This window comes from Emys orbicularis, chromosome 1 (genome assembly GCF_028017835.1).
Source record: "Emys orbicularis isolate rEmyOrb1 chromosome 1, rEmyOrb1.hap1, whole genome shotgun sequence".
Classification (NCBI taxonomy): Eukaryota; Metazoa; Chordata; order Testudines; family Emydidae; genus Emys; species Emys orbicularis.
In genome coordinates this window covers 213809002-213829751 of record NC_088683.1, presented here as the reverse complement: position 1 = coordinate 213829751, position 20750 = coordinate 213809002, and the positions used below count along the sequence as shown (strand labels likewise).

At 40.2% G+C, this 20750-nt stretch overlaps 1 protein-coding gene across 1 annotated transcript in view; it reads left to right on the top strand.

The window, feature by feature from the left end:
• USP9X (ubiquitin specific peptidase 9 X-linked) overlaps positions 1 to 20750 on the top strand; it is a 219439-nt gene that overhangs the window by 33261 nt on the left and 165428 nt on the right. Inside the window, exons 2-4 of the mRNA XM_065423841.1 lie at positions 10069 to 10322; positions 16575 to 16720; positions 17023 to 17102. Of these exons, the coding sequence (XP_065279913.1) occupies positions 10227 to 10322; positions 16575 to 16720; positions 17023 to 17102 (322 nt within the window). The 5' untranslated portion in view covers positions 10069 to 10226. The remainder of the gene's footprint in view (positions 1 to 10068; positions 10323 to 16574; positions 16721 to 17022; positions 17103 to 20750) is intronic.

Here is a 20750-nt window from a genome sequence, read left to right as displayed (position 1 = left end):
CTTGATGATTATCTGTTCAGTTCATTCCGTTTTGGGCACCTGGCATTGGCCACTGTCGGAAGACAGGATACTGGGGTAGATGGGCTTTTGGTTTGACTCAGTATGGTTGTTCTTATGTTCTTATCTTCCAGTAAGCGCCAGAGATCCAGTTGATCTGGGTTGGGCTCATTCTGAGTGCTGCACAGAAACACCAGCCATTGTTCACACAATTCTGATGAGGGGTGGGCAAGAGATGGTGTATTGCTGTACTGATAAATGTTTTGCATCTCTAGTGATTGCCAGGGATCAAACAAACGGATCAGGCGATGCATGTCTTTTGCGGGATGGACATCCCAGTGTTTGGAGAATTTGGTCAAAGCAAGCTGATAGGTTTCATGTAGATTGTCCAGGATATATACGTCTGTCTGTGTGTGTGTCTCTCTCTCCTTTTTTTTTTTTTAGTGATGAAGTCGTCATCCTCTTGGATGCTTCTTCACCAAACCCACAAGTTTTGGCTGTTCCAGTAATCAAGACCGACCTCAGGTCTTCCATAATAATGGTAGCTAAGGCAGCTTTAGGGCAGTGGGTACCCTCAAAGATGGTCGGTGCTGTTGTCAGTTTGGGGAAAGCTGTCTTAAGTTTCAGAAAGTTTGATTTCTCCTGACTGCTAAGTAATGTTTAAAGGTTTGTCACAGCCTGTGCTGATGACTTCTCTTTTTTCAAAAAAGTCCTGATAGAGCTCAGTGTGCTCTGCATGATTTTATTGCCTGAAACCAGCTATTCCATCTTGTGTGTACTACTTCAGGGGAGGACCTTCATGGTGTGCACGTCGTCTTTGGACTTAAGAAAAGCAACCCATCTTCACTTTCTGGCTGGCTTTTTGAAGAACGCAGTTTTCATCCGAGTAACAAAAATGCCACACCACTAAAGAAGTGAAAATGTTGCCATGTCTCACCTATTAAATTGATTGTGACATAGATATGTCACGTACACTGGGCACGACACATTTCGGTGCTTCTCTGTGTGCTTTGATGCAGTATGCTGCATTGTCAGTTCAACTGCTGAGACATCATTGAAGCTGAGCTGGTCCCTATTCATTGACTCCATAAAGCCTGTGAGAAGGTGGAGTGGTTTCAGTTCTCCATGAATAGAACATCAGTCAAATAGTAGTGATCTTCAACTCCTGGAAAATTTTTTTTATATATATTCTGTCATAATTTTTCTACTTGTTTGTTACTGGAGGATTTCATTAAAGAAACTTAAAATTCAGTAATGGGAAAAAATCCAGCTTCAAAATGATTATAATTTAATGTTAAAGGGATTTTTTTTATTATACAGGCATAATATTACAGGTGCATTGAAATGCATATTAAATATGAAATGCTTGATAAACTTATTAACAAGCACTTTATAGAAAAGCTCCAGAATCCCAATGTGGTGGATTTTTTTTGGCTAAGGTTATTTTAAAGTCACAGGATATTAAACATTTTTTCTTAAATTATCTGTACTTATATGATTTAAAGTGGTTAGTCTTTCCTAACTGTAACAAAAGTTTTCCTAAAGGCCAATGTACCCGTTATAAAAAATCTGCTTAAGGATCTGTTGTCATAGTAAAAGAAAAAAAACTTAGCTATGACAATATTTAGCACTCTGCCGTCTTGGATATCTGTTGTCTCATCGATCACCACTGCAATCTTTTTCCCATGGATTTTGGCCAGCATTCACTGCCACCATGTGCTCCTGATAAACACGTGTCATGTGAATCTGTTGAATGCTGCTTCATTTTCAGGCAAATCCTCCCTCCCCCTCCCCCGCCTGCAGTGTTTTAAGAGGGAAAAGTCAACGCTACTTCATTTTTTTCCAATGAGATATCAGCCTCCGCACAGACTGCCACAAAATCTTCAACAAACTCCCGTCTGGCATCTGCAGATTTCATATGGTCTGTCTGCAGTTGTTCTCCGTAGCGAGTGAGAACCTTGATGAGTCTTGTCTATTTGGAACAGTTTTTCAGATGGGCTTTTGACATTAGATGATTGTTGCAGGTATTTTGGGTCCAGTGTAGTGTATGTTGACAGTAGTTGCAGAATATCATACTGCCCAATGCATAGACCTCATTAGGAAACTGACTAGCTCTTAACTTTGGTGTCAGCAGCGTGTCATTTCTTAGCTTTCTGGATGAGCATTTTCCAGTTGTAGAATGACTTTTTTAGACATGTTTAAATCCATGTCCTGAACCATGGGGCGGGGAGCCACAATAGTAGTAGTAGCAGGTCGCATCTTTAAGCAAATCTCAGTTAATCTGTGGTGACGGAGAAGGGCAAAAACGCATATACAGTACACTATATAACTATAACGCCCTTTGCAATACCAAACCTTGGGCTATAGTGAACCTTGTCCCTGGATGCCATCTCGAGTGGGTGAGGGCACAGAGCTCCTCCGGCCATGGATATATATATATTTTTTTTACACAGCACTGGATTCCATGTTGTTTTGATTCCGTGATTCCATCCGTGTTCTCTTTAATGTGGATTTCATAGGGCCCTAGACATTGTGGCTCGGGACACTTGTGCTTTACTGTGGAAAAACAAAGGATGAACAGACATGCCTATCGTGTAGTTCTCTTCTCCCCTCCATTGTCATGTGCAGTAACATTTTCAGTAGTAGACTGAGAAACTCACCTTGATCATACCCTTTTCAAGGTTTGTGAACTCTTCAATGGATGATGCTCCACATTGATATACTGAAGCTGAGAGCTATTTGATCTCTAAGGCTTTCTCCTGCTGACCAAATTCAAATGTTCAATTTCTGACATGACACCATAGTGTTTAATAACACGAATGGCCAAAGAGGTGTTTGATATAGTCAGCAGTGTCAGGGAGTTTTCATTGCCCCTTTAAGTATACCCAACCATCCAGAGCTGTTGCTTGTTTTGTCAGTTCTGCTGACAAAACTTCTGTCCTTGTTTACCTAGAATTCTTCAGTTCCCTTTCCTAAGGGTTGTATTGCTCGCTAAACTCTCATAAGTGATAATACGCAGAGGCTTCTCAAAAAAGATATGGTGGTTACTTTCCAATAACTGATGTTAATTGAGATGAGCTTCTGCATAGTCACAGCCCTCATGAGATTTCCAACTTCTTTGGATTCTTAGGTTAGGAATTCCCAAATTAATGGCAGGAACTGAAGAGCAGTGGAGGTCACTTTCCTTTTTCATACCTTCAGAGCCCTTTGGGACTGGGAGAAGTGTGTGGGCTCAATAGATGCTGGTCTCCAGAAGCTGGCAGTGCACAAGTGTCCCCCACTTGTGAATATGCAGAGACCATTGAAAAGACCAGTTACTGAAAAGGAACCTTGATTTTTTTTTCTTGTGAATGATTTGATTTTTAATTTTTCATATTATTCCCAACCTCTATCTTCACAGACGTTGAAAATTACAGTAGTAGTACTGTACTAAATTCAAGTGCACTAGGGAATCTTTAGTGCACTATCAGGATCTACATGGACCATTATTAAATGTCAAATAAATGTCAAAAAAAGTGTAACGTTAGTGGGCTTTAGAAATCACACTCACGAAGAGCATGTTACCCCACCATATAGGCAAGCCTATAGCTTCTCTGTGGCTTGGTATTGTGAACTATAAAATGGGAGTAATAGTTAGCTATCAATTGGGGTATTTAAAAGCTTAATTTGTTAACATTTGTAAAATCACTTTGAGAATATGTCTGTGTTGCAGAGGATGGAAAGCGGTGCCATAACTATGCTGCCATAACCTCGTAGTGGGAAGACATAGCCTACATTGTTGATTCATAGATTCTAGGACTGGAAGGGACCTCGAGAGGTCATCGAGTCCAGTCCCCTGCCCGCATGGCAGGACCAAATACTGTCTAGACCATCCCTGACAGACATTTATCTAACCTACTCTTAAATATCTCCAGAGATGGAGATTCCACAACCTCCCTAGGCAATTTATTCCAGTGTTTAACCACCCTGACAGTTAGGAACTTTTTCCTAATGTCCAACCTAGACCTCCCTTGCTGCAGTTTAAGCCCATTGCTTCTTGTTCTATCCTCAGAGGCTAAGGTGAACAAGTTTTCTCCCTCCTCCTTATGACACCCTTTTAGATACCTGAAAACTGCTATCATGTCCCCTCTCAGTCTTCTCTTTTCCAAACTAAACAAACCCAATTCTTTCAGCCTTCCTTCATAGGTCATGTTCTCAAGACCTTTAATCATTCTTGTTGCTCTTCTCTGGACCCTTTCCAATTTCTCCACATCTTTCTTGAAATGCGGTGCCCAGAACTGGACACAATACTCCAGCTGAGGCCTAACCAGAGCAGAGTAGAGCGGAAGAATGACTTCTCGTGTCTTGCTCACAACACACCTGTTAATACATCCCAGAATCATGTTTGCTTTTTTTGCAACAGCATCACACTTTTGACTCATATTTAGCTTGTGGTCCACTATAACCCCTATATCCCTTTCTGCCGTACTCCTTCCTAGACAGTCTCTTCCCATTCTGTATGTGTGAAACTGATTTTTTCTTCCTAAGTGGAGCACTTTGCATTTGTCTTTGTTAAACTTCAGCCTGTTTAACTCAGACCATTTCTCCAATTTGTCCAGATCATTTTGAATTATGACCCTGTCCTCCAAAGCAGTTGCAATCCCTCCCAGTTTGGTATCATCCGCAAACTTAATAAGCGTACTTTCTATGCCAATATCTAAGTCGTTAATGAAGATATTGAACAGAGCCGGTCCCAAAACAGACCCCTGCGGAACCCCACTCGTTATGCCTTTCCAGCAGGATTGGGAACCATTAATAACAACTCTCTGAGTACAGTTATCCAGCCAGTTATGCACCCACCTTATAGTAGCCCCATCTAAATTGTATTTGCCTAGTTTATCGATAAGAATATCATGCGAGACCGTATCAAATGCCTTACTAAAGTCTAGGTATACCACATCCACAGCTTCTCCCTTATCCACAAGACTCGTTATCCTATCAAAGAAAGCTATCAGATTGGTTTGACATGATTTGTTCTTTACAAATCCATGCTGGCTGTTCCCTATCACCTTACCACCTTCCAAGTGTTTGCAGATGATTTCCTTAATTACTTGCTCCATTATCTTCCCTGGCACAGAAGTTAAACTAACTGGTCTGTAGTTTCCTGGGTTTTTTTTATTTCCCTTTTTATAGATGGGCACTATATTTGCCCTTTTCCAGTCTTCTGGAATCTCTCCCGTCTCCCATGATTTTCCAAAGATAATAGCTAGAGGTTCAGATACCTCCTCTATTAGCTCCTTGAGTATTCTAGGATGCATTTCATCAGGCCCTGGTGACTTGCAGGCATCTAACTTTTCTAAGTGATTTTTAACTTGTTCTTTTTTTATTTTATCTGCTAAACCCACCCCCTTCCCATTAGCATTCACTATGTTAGGCATTCCTTCAGACTTCTCGGTGAAGACCGAAACAAAGAAGTCATTAAGCATCTCTGCCATTTCCAAGTTTCCTGTTACTGTTTCTCCCTCTTCACTAAGCAGTGGGCCTACCTGTCTTTGGTCTTCCTCTTGCTTCTAATGTATTGATAAAAAGTCTTCTTGTTCCCCTTTATTCCCGTAGCTAGTTTGAGCTCATTTTGTGCCTTTGCCTTTCTAATCTTGCCCCTGCATTCCTGTGTTGTTTGCCTATATTCATCCTTTGTAATCTGTCCTAGTTTCCATTTTTTGTATGACTCCTTTTTATTTTTTAGATCATGCAAGATCTCGTGGTTAAGCCAAGGTGGTCTTTTGCCACATTTTCTATCTTTCCTAACCAGCGGAATAGCTTGCTTTTGGGCCCTTAATAGTGTCCCTTTGAAAAACTGCCAACTCTCCTCAGTTGTTTTTCCCCTCAGTCTTGATTCCCATGGGACCTTACCTATCAGCTCTCTGAGCTTACCAAAATTCGCCTTCCTGAAATCCATTGTCTCTATTTTGCTGTTCTCCCTTCTACCCTTCCTTAGAATTGCAAACTCTATGATTTCATGATCACTTTCACCCAAGCTGCCTTCTACTTTCAAATTCTCAACGAGTTCCTCCCTATTTGTTAAAATCAAGTCTAGAACAGCTTCCCTCCTAGTAGCTTTTTCAACCTTCTGAAATAAAAAGTTGTCTGCAATGCAGTCCAAGAATTTGTTGGATAGTCTGTGCCCCGCTGTGTTATTTTCCCAACATATATCCGGATAGTTGAAGTCCCCCATCACCACCAAATCTTGGGCTTTGGATGATTTTGTTAGTTGTTTAAAAAAAGCCTCATCCACCTCTTCCACCTGGTTAGGTGGCCTGTAGTAGACTCCTAGCATGACATCACCCTTGTTTTTTACCCCTTTTAGCCTAACCCAGAGACTCTCAACACTTCCATCTCCTATGTCCATCTCTACCTCAGTCCAAGTGTGTACATTTTTAATATATAAGGCAACACCTCCTCCCTTTTCCCCCTGTCTATCCTTCCTGAGCAAGCTGTATCCATCCACACCAACATTCCAATCATGTGTATTATCCCACCAAGTTTCAGTGATGCCAACAATGTCATAGTTGTATTTATTTATTAGCACTTCCAGTTCTTCCTGCTTATTACCCATACTTCTCGCATTTGTATATAGGCATCTAAGATACTGGTTTGATCTTTCCTCCCAGTTTTGTCCTGACCCTCCTTTCTCTCTGCCAATATAGCCCACACTCCCTCTCGTTTCCGACCCATCTCCCAGGTCTCCATGTTCCCCACTTACCTGCGGGCTTTGCCCACCTGTCCCCGTAGTTTAAAGCCCTCCTCACTAGGTTAGCCAGTCTGTGTCCAAATAGGGTCTTTCCCCTCCTCGAAAGGTGAACGCCATCTCTGCCTAGCAGTCCTTCCTCAAATAGCATCCCGTGGTCTAGGAAGCCAAAGCCCTCCTGGCGACACCATCTTCGCAGCCAGGCATTCACCTCCATGATGCATCTGACTCTGCCCGGGCCCCTACCTTTGACAGGAAGAATCGAAGAGAATACCACCTGCGCTCCAAACTCCTTCACCCGTACTCCCAGAGCCCTGTAGTCACTCTTGATCCGCTCAGTGTCACACCGCGCAGTATCATTTGTGCCCACATGGATGAGTAGCATGGGGTAGTAGTCAGAGGGCTGGATAATCCTCGACAATGCCTCCGTAACGTCTCGGATACGGGCTCCCGGCAGGCAGCATACCTCCCGAGATGAAATGTCAGGGCGACAGATGGGCGCCTCCGTCCCCCTCAGCAGAGAGTCTCCGACCACCACTACCCTACGTTTCCTGTTCGCAGTGGTGGCAGCAGACCTCCCAGCCTTAGGGGTACGAGGCTTCTCCTCCTTTACTGTAGGGGGTGATGCCTTCTTTCCTGTATCAAGAAGAGCATAACGGTTACCTATTACCACAGCGGGAGGGTTCGGAGCAGGGGTGGAGCACTGCCTGCTGCCAGAAGTAACCAGCTGCCAGTGTCCACCCTGAGCCATCTCCTTCTCCACCAGTGGTGTATCAGCAGTCCTGTGTACTGGGACAGCTACCTCAGCTGTCTCCACATGGACACTGATGGAAGGGTATCTGTTGGTGCAGGAACACCACCAAAGCAATAGTAGCTAGGCCAACAGAAACATTGTTTCATTGACAGAAATGTATCTATACTGGGGGTTAGGTTGGCATAACTTTCTTTCAAGGCTGTATTTTTTTTTTCACATTCCTGACCGACATAGCTATGTTGCCTAAAAGTTAAGTATAAACCAGGCTTGGGAATCTCGGATGGAAGGTGCTCAAGAAATCTACTATATAATTTTAAAAGCATACTTTCCTTAACCTTAAACACATTGAAATATTATACTTTATGTATGTATCTCTTATACTAAAATAAATGCAGTTGTTTCTCATACAACTTAGTTTATCCAAAACTGTCTGGTAAAAGATTGTCTCCAGTGTCTATTAAATTGAAGATTCCCTTAATTTTGTTCAGAAAATCATCATCCTACCATGCTGTCATTCAGGTAGTCAAGGTTATGTTGTGGTTCTGTTAAGGCCAGAAAGCTAAGGAGAGGAAAGATAGTGAAGTTCCATTCCTTTTCAGAAGCAGAGTGTGAGGACAGTGGAGCTCTGTTTCCTGTCTTCCAGCTGGAAAGAAAAAGGTGCTGTCCCTTGACTCTGTTAAGGGACTCATTTTTGGTAGTGTTTTGGATACTATACATGCTATCTGGTGTGGTCTGGAAACCACAAGGGTGCAATTAGAAAAATTAAGAGTACTGTCCCATGAGCTGTCCACAAAGTTCTGCCCATTTGCCATACCAAAACAATATGCCAAAGTGGAACTCGACTCATCATTCGAGCTGGCTGGAAAACATTTGTTTTGTGAAAAATTTTGAATTTTCAACATTTGTTTCCATTCCAGCGTGGAACAAAACTGAGACTTATTGAAATTCTTTGTGAAAAGGAGAGTGATTCCCCCACCTCAGAATAGCTGATAGCTTGATGGGATTTTGGAGACACTGGTTCAAATCCCAGCACTGCCTGTTTCAGACCAGGGACTTGAACTGTTGTCTCCATCTCTTTTTCTCTCTCTCCTGTTGGCGCTGTTCTACTTTGTATAAATAGGTCACATTAGGCCAGAGTCACTCACAGAAACTCTCTAGCCCAGTGATTAGGGCACTCACCTGGGATGTTGGTGGCTCAGGCTCAAGTCCCTGGTCTGAATCAGGCAGGATTTGAACCTATGTCTTCCACATACTGGGGGAGTCCCTCACCACTGGGGCATTAGGTATTCTGGGGTGGTTTCTTTCTCCCTGAAACCAACACTTTTCTGCCAAAAGATTTAGTTTAGACGAATCCGCATTTTCTGACACAAAAATATATAGTTGACAAATGCCTGACCAGCTCTACTAGTCATAGTTTGTGCCTATCTTCATAGTATGTTCATCCCTCTTTGCTGTGAGCTTTGATCAACAGTGAAATATTTATATTTAGACAACCATATTAGACTTCATTTAACATGCTGTAGAGGTGAATATTTCTGTTTTTAGTACTCTACAACATGAGTGCCCATTCAGAGCTTTGGACATATTTGACAGTCTTTTAGTATAAATACACTAGTAAACAGAACCCAAGAGCAAAATAACTCAGTAACAACATAGATCTAATAAACCGTTCTATGGAATCCACATAGCATATGGGCAGTTCAGACCTCTCAGCTATTTCAGGGTATTTGCAGATTCAGAGAACCATCCCTGCATCAGTTTACACTGGTTCAGATTTTGAAGACTCTCCAGTTGGCCCAAATCAACCCCTTTAGTAAGCTTTAACTGTAGAAATTCAGAATGAGTGCATATAGAATGAGTTAAATAAGATGGCTGGAATTCAACAGTACAGCTAGGTAATCAATAGTAGAAAGCTGGTAAGAATTTTAAAATACAGTTGTCAAGGCTACAATTAACTTTTTGCTGCTGCGTAATAGATGAATGACTGGTATGGCTAATCAGAAAGGTAAAGAACAGTATAAAATAGTAAAAATGCAGAAATTGGAGGATTATTTGCAGTTAAAAACAAGCATAAGTAAAACGTATACAATGAGCATCAAATTATAGAAAATAACTTCAAATAAAAATATTCTTGTAATATATCAGCATATTTGGAATAGGCAAATAATAAAGAACTACTGGATCCCTTACTGGTGGTTTGGAGAGTTTTGGTTGAAGTTACTTTTGTGTCCATTTTTATGTAGGAGGAGGGTGATATTTGCTTTTCTTTTAGGATGCTCTTTTCACAATACACTCCTGCTTAAAAGGTGGGCAGCTGCATTCTGAACAGATTTCAGTTTTTGAATAGTCTTGATGCTAATCCTCATATAGCTTTACATGTAGCATACAATAGTTATAGACTATTAGAAATGTTGTCTTCTGTCAAGAATGAGTAAATGTTTAGTTATACTCACTGGCAAGGAGTATTATGCTATATGAAATAAGAGTAAGTTTTCTTACTTTAAAGTTGTGTTTGACTTGATACTTTTGTTTCTTCATGGATGTGGATTTAAAATGTTTGTATATATTCTAATATTTTTATTTCTTTCAGGTTATGCAATGGTCTCTGCAAGATGGCTTGTTCTTGAGTTGGAGCTTTTTAAGGCAGACATATGCTGGTACTTCAACTTTATTAAGCGGACTATAATTTCTTCTCTCACGACAACTACATAAGCAGACAAAATTGCAAAGATCTGCCCTGTGTCGAGTATGACAGCCACGACCCGTGGCTCTCCAGTAGGAGGGAATGATAGCCAGGGCCAGGCTCCTGATGGACAGTCTCAGCCTCCCCTCCAACAGAATCAGGTATGATGCTAATGCTGTTAGTAGAGCTGCCTAGAAAGACAATAGTAGTTCTGCAGCATTACTTTTCCAGGTAATTCTTTCAAAATCTCCTTAGGGTATAATTTTATGTCTCGTTGAAGCAGGGTCAGGCCTAGTTTGTACTTTGTTGGAAGTCTGTTGGTGAGTCACTGCTGAACAACTGCCTCAGTATGGTGATAGGCAACCCTGTACTGCAGAAGGTGCTGCCTTTAGATAAAATACCATATGGATGAAGTAACCTGCCCTTTCAAGTGTCTTTACTTTGGGCAAGAAGTCTGCTTACCAGGATGTCAGATGCTTCTTCAGAGCCACGTCTGATTCACCTACCTCAGATTTTGTGATGTCAGCTTGATACTCAGCATTCTGAAACACCTTTTTAACCCCCCTCCCTTGAGGAACATATATACTTGTTTTTATTCACTAAAATTGATGCCTTAACGGCTGATACATCCACCAGAATGGTTTCAGAATTGGGGGCCCTCTGCATAAAAGAGCAGTGCTGTACCTTCTGTTTGGGTAAAGTAACATATAGGAGTGTCTTAAGCTTTATTCTGGAGATCAGCTTCATCTTTCGTAGTTCACAGGTAATAGTTCTCCTATCTTGCTTGCAGAAACTGTCTGCATGAAGAACGCTAGCATACCCTGGGTCTATTTATATTCCATTCATTAAGCAGTTCTGCAAGTCCTGCACCCATTTTGTTAACTTACCTGTCATCTTAAAACGGATTGAACAATTCAAGTATACTGTATCAGGATGGTCCTTTTCCAAATGCTATAAGTTGAAAAGCATTGGCAGTTCACACCTTCTGTAGGATTTACAAGCTGAGGGTCCAGATATCTGCCAGAGTTGCATGTGGTAGGAGAGGGTTTCATGCTGTAGTCCTCTCATATCAGAGAATTGGGTTAAGTCTAATATATAGTTAATGTAATTTTGCCCTCCCTGAATCTACACTGCTGTAAAAACCCCCATTGTTAGCAGACCTGTTGATCTTAAGATGGAGAATAGAAAAAATTGATCCCTGTTTACCTGAAAAATTTCTTTTTCAAGTAGTAAGGGTCAATGAATAACTTCCCCCTTTTCACAGTTTCAAACAACTTTAACAAATTTCAGAACTTTTTTCACTGGAATCTTTAAAAACAGTGGAAAAGTCTGTTACTAGTGCATTAAAGCTTTTTTGCAAACATTAAATTTTGTTCCAAATTTAAGTTGACAATATTCCTTTAATGACGAATAATTTAGGGCAAATGGGTCTTCAGTGATTCATGCATTGGTAATGAGTGTGGCCTTGTCTTCCTTAGATTTTTTTTTTTCCTTAGTATTTCCCCATTGTTTCTACCATTAGAGTTGCTCTGGTAGTAAGAATGATAGGAAATTTTAAGAAAAGAGAGACTGGAGTAGACAAGGCAAGAGAGAGTCTCTCCTAATTTGGTTTCAATCTGACCCATGTCACTAGTGAGTAAAAATAATCTGACTACAAAACAGCTGTGAGTATGAAGTGTTCTTAGTGAAGAGAAATCCAGGTCAAAACCCACCTTCATAATTGCATCTTTGATGGTAGTCTCACCATACTGACCAAGGATTGCATCAAGTTTGAATTATCTTGTCACCTGTAGATGTGGTCATCTGCAACTTGGCGCAAATGAATAGGTCAATGTATAGAAACGTATGCTACTGAACATACTTGTTAGACTTTAATGCCCAATTGTGGGGAATAAAAATACCACAAATGTAAATGATACAGAATTTTTCTTTAGCAAAGATGAGACTTTAAATAGTACAAGTGAGAACTAGATTTGAGTGTGGCAGAGAAGATAAATCAGGGTCTAAAATTCAGGAATAGCGAAGAGTGCTTCCTGTGTTGTTGGTCAAGTGGGTATAGGTGACTAAAAGCATTTGAAACTAAAATCTGTCGCCTTGTGTCAGAATTGAAGTTAACACATAGGCTGACTTTGGTATGCAAATTTCACCATGCCAAATACTGAAGGGAATTGAAGATTGCAATTTAACATGGCTAAGATTCTAAGTACTGTAAGTTACGTAATAAAATGGGGTTTAGAATGCTGATAGACATTAATGTGACATTCAGAAAGTTTATGCCCAGACAACTTAAGTTTTTGTGTAATGATTTTTTTCAAAACAAATAGAAATGTTAAAATTATTTTCATTTATATTTGTTATTGGTTTGAAAACATCCCTGAAGTATTTGCAACCCAAACATTGTAGTATTGTTCTAGTGCATGAAAATCTGAGTGAAATTATTCCACTGATTGGCTCCGCTTAGTGGAAATGCAAAAAGTTAGCAACAAATATTTAAAAAAACAAAAAATTGATCTTAAAAAAAAGAAAAGAAAAAAAAGAAAAAGAAATTTTTATTTTCAGTGATCCAAGATGCTACCAAGTTACACAGGAAAGAAAGATTGATTGTTCTTTCACCTCCTCTTATGTTTCTGCACCTTCTGCTGTATTGCCCTTTCTTTAGCTCTTTGGAGCAGGGACTGTCTCATTTTTCTATAGCGTGTTCAGTGCAGCAACTAGGGTTGCCAACCCTCCAGAATTGTCCTGGAATCTCCAGGAATTATAAATTGTCATATGATGAAACTTCCAGGAATACGTCCAACCAAAATTGGCAACCCTAATTTACAGGACCCTGATGGTGATGGAGGCCTATGGGTACTACAGCAATGCAAATATTTTGAATAAAGGACAACTGCGTAGTTCAAATTTGAAGTAATGAAATCTTTACTATATTTTTTTGTTGATTGAATGAATTTTAAAATTAATTTGCTATTGGCATTATTGAAAGACTAAATTCTGATCTAAGCAAAGAGACTATATGAAACTACATTCATGCTGTATTAAAGTTGAAATTGTAATTGCGCAAGCGTTACGAAACCCTGAGTTAAAGGAAAACTGCAATGGAGTGTAAAAATATGCTAATTACTATATTTTAAGTTATTAAAACATTTATGCCTGAAATTAGGTCCCTCAGTCCATATTTAGGCATTAATTAAGAGTGCAAGTGATGGAACCAAGAGCTAGTTTGAAGAGGAATACAGTTCTTGGGAACGATATCAACCCAAGCCTGGTCTCTCAGCTATTTAATACTTTTTGGTGTCAGAAAAGCAGGGTGGATAAAAATCTATTTTTAAAAATAAATTAACTTTTACTGGATTTTTAAAAAATTAAATACATTTTTCTTTTACAGTATAAACCTGTGTAAAATTAAATTTGAAATTGACAAACTGAAGTTCTAATCTTACTATAATCTGTTAAAATTTAAATGGAAAAATAAAGCTGCATCAATGAGCCCTTCCCAATTTTAATAAGTTAAAAGGTACTGCTTTTTCAAGTGTGTATATATACCGTTTTTGGGAAAACATCTTAAATTTTGAGGTCAACTCAAGCTATTTAAATGTTACAATGTTATATGCTGCATTAAGTATATTATTTTCAGTCTTTACAGTGGAGCGAATGCTGGTATTTTTTCCCCCCAGATGTAAGTACTTTCTGTTTCTGTTGTGCAGAAAACCTTTCGCCTGTAATACTTTTGGTTTCAGTTTAGGTAGCAGGTGGAGAGAATATTTTCCTAATTTCTTCATTCAAAGTTGAAAAACAGTAGAAGAAACAGGAAAACATTCAGTCTATGAATAAAAAACAGATGGAAGAGGATGAGATCGAATTCTAAAACTCTGAAGGACAGGGACAGATTTTCAAAGGTCTTTAGACACTTAATGGTCTTTAGGCATTAATGATGACACAGTCCATCTACTTTACTCCTGGGGGAATTCTGCGCCACTGCGCATGTGCAGTATTTATGTCCCCTGCAGATTTCTTTGCTCCCCACAGAAAAATAACTTTTTGACTGGGAAGCAAAGGGAAGCCACAAGAGCAGTCATGTGACCCACCCCAGCAGTATGTTTCAGGTGCCCAGGGCAGCTGGCAGAGAGGTAAATCACTGTGGGGCAGGGGGCTCCTACCCTGTGCCGGGCTCAGCTGCCAGTCCCAGCTAGGCTGGGGAGGACGGGACTTCCTCTTCCCTTGCACGGCATCTGGGGCTGGGTCAGACCCAACCGCAGATTTCTCCTCCAGCTGCAGTAAGCTCTGCCAACTCTCTTCTCCCCCCTCCCCCCCCCCCCCCACCGCTTCCTGCACCCATTGCTCCTCAGCTGCAGGGGGAGGGATCCCTGTACAGGGAGCTGCTCCCCCATCTGCGCAACCCCAGTGCAGCCAGACCCTCCTGTCGAGCCTCACCTGCCCCCCCCCCCGCACTCAACCGCTCCCCCGAGGAACCCCGCTCCCCCTGCACCTGGACCATCCTGATGAGCCACCTGGATCCCCACCCCACCAAGCCCCAACCAGCTGTACCTGGACCCCCACCCCACTCCTCCAGCATCTGGACCCCCCACTGAGTTCCCCACACCCAGACTCCTCTGCCATGCTCTATCACCACACATCCAGATCCCCCCCTCACCTGGATCCCCCACTGAGCTGCCGGCACCCAGAACCGCCTCAACCCACCCCTGGGTCCCCCACACTAAGCCTCTCCACACTTGGATCCTGCCTTGCTGAGCCTGCCTGCCCACACCTGGCACAGAGGGTCAGGGTCCTTGCGCTGTGTCAGCGTCGGGTGAAGCCTCACCGCTGAGTCCATGTCCTCGGGGGGGCGGGGAGTTGCATAGTGATCTCCCACCTCTGTGCAGCCAGTGTCCTCTGCTCCCCAATGCCGTGCTGGAGCCGCCACATTTATTTGATAAATAAAATTTGCTGAATTTTTAAATATTGTGCACAGAATTTTTATTTTTTTGGTGCAGAATTTTTATTTTTTGGCACAGAATGCTCTGAGGAGAAATCAACTCACGAAGTACAGTTAATACTTTTTGTTTAATAAATCAGTTTTAAATAAAAAAATTATTTGATATTTTCTTAGCACATTTAAGGTAGTTTTATTTAACTAATAACAATTTTTAAAGTGCTGTTTCTTTGTTTTTAATTGAACATCAGTTTCCATCCAAATATATCTTGACATGATGAATTTGGAGTAAAAACGTTATCTGGTAAATAAGAAATGCGTCCCTCATCATTTTCTAACATACTGAAAAAATATAAAAATTAAGACTATGACTAAATATGTTGAGCAATATAATTGCTTAAATAAATATCTATAAACATAATATGTGATCCTGGTTAGCAAAAATAAATACCAAATTTAGTGTAAAGGCTTTGTTTAGTTGCAGATCAACATGTTTAAATGGTAGTACCAACCAATTAGAATTAATCTCTTTTTAGGAGTATAACTAAAGTACACACGTAAAAACAAGATTAAAGTAGATTTAAATCAAGGTTCCTGCTTGATTTAAATCATGATTAATATTGGTGGTTTGTAATATATTGGCAACTGCTGAGAGAAGGAAGGGAGGGAATGTTAAGTTCATATGTGCTCACTTCAGCAAGTAAACGTTGCTGCATTTTGGACAAGTAAAGAAATTGTTGCCTGCAGCTGGCAAACTGTAGAAGATGGAATAACAATAGTCATGTTAAAAGAAAATCAAGGCTTGGGTGGCAGTTACCGGATTCCCACAAGAGCGAGCAGGGGTATAACCAACACCAAACAGGTTATATAAATAGAAATCTTTAGTACGTGGTTCTTCATGATCAGAGGAAGACCTGTGTACTCAGTGTGTAATTTGTCTTACCAACTATCTGTGATCCACACAACCAGAGCATAGAATTCGTAGTGGCAGTGCTTACCAACCATCACTGATTCAGTCTTGTTTCAGTATGAGCAAGCTATCTTGGCTGGATTCAATACAATCTAGTTGCCACGCACCAAGTCAACATTCCCCTTCAGGGAGGCTCTTGACTAGTCCACTAAGAACAAAATCATAGGCCAACTTTGTTTCAAATGATACCGTTTTCCATCTTCCAGGAAACTAGCTTTGTTTTTAGACTACTTGAATATTAAAGAAAATATTTAATTGGACTAATAAATAATTTTAGTTAAGAAATTCTGAAAGCTTTAAATAGTCATATTTAGTGTTTTTGTCTTTTATCGTGTTTTTTTTTTTTAAATATTTTATTGACGTTCTCTGTTAGCTTTCAAAATTCAAATGAAATTTAAAGGGAAAAAAGGAAGCCAAGAGTAAATGATATACATCTACTACAGTATCTGAGAAATAGGATGAATACTGTGCATACAATATTTAATTTAAATCCTTGAAATATTTTTAATTCAGACTTCTTCACCTGATTCTTCCAATGAGAATTCCCCAGCTACCCCTCCTGATGAGCAGGGTCAAGGGGATGCCCCACCCCAACTTGAGGATGAGGAGCCCGCATTTCCACACACAGATCTGGCAAAGTTGGATGACATGATCAACAGGTACTTTAAGATTGATGCACTCTTCCTAATCATGTGGGTTATAGGTAAAATCTCTTAACATTGCCATCAAAATTTCTGGGTCTTTCTTTGTGTTCGTGCATTAGATTGCATATTTGCGGATGGGAGGGAAATAAGAAAAGAGATGGGGATTGGCAATTTTTTTCTAAAGTTGAGCCCTCTTTAGTGGGTTAAAAATAGATTTTACACTTTTATCCTAACCTAAGGGCATAATGAAGGGGAAGATGTGTTTTAATTTCTTTTCAGAAACTTAATTAAAATGCAGTACTTTTTTAAAAATTCAGACCTCGATGGGTTGTTCCTGTGTTGCCGAAAGGGGAGTTAGAAGTTCTTCTAGAAGCTGCTATTGATCTTAGTAAAAAAGGTAAGTTGAAAATACAATGAATGGTTGCTAGAGGAATGTGTAAATCTGGCTCCTTAAAGGTCCTCCGTATTCCTGTTGGAGCTTTATTTCTTTAATAAATTGAGATCCAAGATTCCCAAAACCTGGACTAGCATGAAAAGCTGCATAGATCTTTTGAAAACATCATAGCTGAGTTTTCTGCCTTGACACAAGCACTGGGGAACACTGAGTCCACAGCTATAAAATAAGTATTATTGGTCCTTTCCCACTTGTTTTCTGTATTTTTACTTGCATATCAGACCTGAGCACGTCTGTTTTCCTGACAAATTCTTATATTTTAACTTTGAGGTTTAATTTTTTTTCCTCAGAAAATTTTTGAGAAATACCTTGCTAAAAACATTTCTTCAAAATCTACATTTAGACACTTTAGATAATATTAGAAAATAAGATTTGGAACAATTAGAAACTGTGACCCGGAACATTTAGAATCATATAGTTAGATGCTGTTTGTCTTGTCTAACTTATTTGGGTCTAGGACAGTTCCCCTCAAGATTGTGTTCTTTGTGTTCAACATGTTGTGTTAGGTCAGAGTGACAAATGTCTCTTACATGCTTCTCCCAGCCTTTTCAAAGTAATCTTTCCAGGCCGTATAGATGAGAACTCTGTAAAGTCACAGAGAAAGTAGTTGGTGAATTAAGGTGCCTTAGAGGAAGAATAGTATTGTTTTAAATATATTTTTATTGAAATATAAAATTGCCTGTTCTTTACCCTGGGGTAGTTGGACTAGGAGGAACTGACCTCATTGATAAATATTTACTCCTAGAATTGCCAAGGAGTAAAGGTTGTTGTCAGCAGGCAGTTCTGGCCTGCAGGAATTATTTTGTATGAGTGTTAGTCATCTGTTTTGAAGCACCTGCTGGAGAAAAATTGTATTAATCCAAAAATATCTAGAGTATGTCTACACCACGATAAAAATCCCTTGACACTGAGTCTCAAAGCCTGGGTTAATTGATTTGGGCTTGGGTTGCGAGGCAAAAAATTGCAATGTACATGTTTGGGTTCAAGAATGGGCTCTGAGGCACTCCCAATTCATAGGGTCTCAGAGCCTGGGTTGCAGCCTGAACCCAAACTTCTACACTACAGTTTTATAACCCTGCAGCCTGACCCCCTGGGAGCCCGAATCAGCAGACCCAGGTCCAGCCGTGGCCATGTGGTGAGTCTTTTATTGCAGTGTAGACCAAAGGTAGGATATGATGCACACGTCTTATTGTGCAGTTGATATGTTCTCTGGGACTGCAGTTGCCATTGACTTTTGGTAGACGTGTGTGCCTGACTGAAATCTTCAAGTGAGCATAGAAGATCTCTCAAGAGGTCACGTTTGTTCAATGACAATACAAATGCTACCTTTCAAAAAATTTGACAGATGCAGCTAGCTACATCTCTGGGTCTGCTGCTGCAGCACGCTGGTAGGAAGAAATCCTCTGGTTTCTAGTTTGAGGAGAAGTTTTTGGGTGCTGGCAGCAGCTATGTCTGCCTTTTAAAAAAAAATCACAACACCATCAGTAGTGTAGCAAATAAACAAATATAGACAAACAGCTTCTTCAGTTGCTCTACAGACAACACCTACACACTCCACCACAAGGTAACAAATTTGACAATCCGTTTGGGAACTCTTTTTCACACACCTCCCCCTACCCTTCTGAAGAAGATCTGCAAAGCTGCAATTTGGAGCTCCATTTATATAATCTGTTCTAAGCACCACTATTGCTGAATTTAGCATTTAGTTCTAATATCAATTTTAGGCATATGTTCTACAGTTGCTTTTCATTACCACTGGTTATTCCACCCCTGGGGTTTATGCTGCAGGTTACTTTCCCACAAGTGGAAAGAGAGGTTACCAGAAACTGTTGTTAAGTGTGTTGCGTATATGTGCACACTTCCTATCTTTCCCCACTCATTGAAGTAATGGAGGATGGCTGAGACTTTTGTCCCTTTTATAACTCTGAACAGTCAGATTTATGAGTGAGGTGCTTACCTGTTCTGAAGTGGGGCACTCTTTTGCTAAATGGTCCTGAACTTCGAAAGTGTGGAAATACAGGGGCAATGTACTCCAAGAATGATGATTATTATTATGTAACCTTTCTGTTAATCTGCAGGAAATGTATGTCTTCTTCAGTAAGATTATGTGAGTTTAGGTACCTTACCACCCATATGTGGATTTATTCTTTAAATCCAAATGGTATCTGCTGGAATGGATACAGAGAGGATGAGGACTGGAAGAAGGGATTGAAATTGAAAGATAACTGTGATCCTAATATTGTCATTGACGTAATTTTGCACTGAGATCTGTGGCTCACCAGAACTTTAGAGCAGAGGAACCAAATATGTTTTGGAAGCCCACTAGATTATTATACCACAAAACTATTTTTGTTGCATGTTTTTTGAGAAACAGCGTGGCCTAGTGGATAGAGCATTGGACTGAGATTCAAGACCTGAGTTCCATTTCTGACTCAGCCACTGTCCTGTTGTGTGACCATGGGCCAGTCTCTTCATCCCTCCATCTGAGTCCTTATCTATAAAGTGACTTTGAGAACTACTGACGAAGAGTGCTATATAAAATGAGGTGGTTATATTGGTATTATTATCTCCTGCTAATTTGGGGGAAACATAGGAGGAGGATGACTGGACCATTTAAATACTTTGTGGTACTGGCAGTCTGATGGTACTATTTACTCTATTTTTAATCTTTTAGAAAACTATTTTTCAGGCAGACAATATAGTCTTAGTTTAAAGAGGCACTCTGGTGGTTGTCTGAGGTTTTTCTGAGATTGGAGAAGCAACCTATTGAAAGAATGGTACCTGTCAACTCATTATTAAATAACTATAAAATAACTAAAACTAGGGACAGTATTTTTGAATAGTGGCAGCTACTCCAAAAAATTAAATGTTAATAATTGAGCTATATAGCATATATTACAATAAAAAAATTATGCCTGGCTCTTCTGCTCTGCTTCCCCCACAAAACCCCTGCTACAGTTGGTCTGACAGCTGCCGGGTGTTCCCATTATGGGGGTGTGCTGTCTCAGCTCATGATTTTGTAGTATGGGCCTGGTTCTTTATAGTGTTCAGTTATTTTTTCATGTTGCTAAAATTTTCCCGAGCGGTGCAAGCAAGAGGAAAGGAAATGTCAAGTTTTAAGAACTTATAACTCAACCCTTTATTTCTGCTGAATTTCAAATACCTGCTGCACTGGAGGTGTTAGTTTCTCACAAAAGATCACAAGAATTAAAGAATATTTTATAATGGAAGGTATTAGGCAACTCAAATATAGGAGTTACTGCCAGCTCCCTGAATTTCTCTCTCTTTCTGGGTGGCTCTTTGAATCTCTGTTGAATTGTGGGGGAGGGAAATTCCTGTTCCCAAGCTTGTATCTTCTCTGTTACTCTTTTGAAGCCACATGTCTTGATCATTATTCATCTAGACTGACTAGAACAGGAATTATTTATTTTCTGGGTTCCCAGTATTGCCTGTGGTTGGTTGGTCACTGTTTTCTGAGGCTGGGCGTATTATATTGCATAAGGAGTGTGATTCCAGGACTGAAAATGAAACGTATCCTGCACAATAACAGTGCAGGATACAACCTCTAGGCTATTAATGTAATAGTTTATA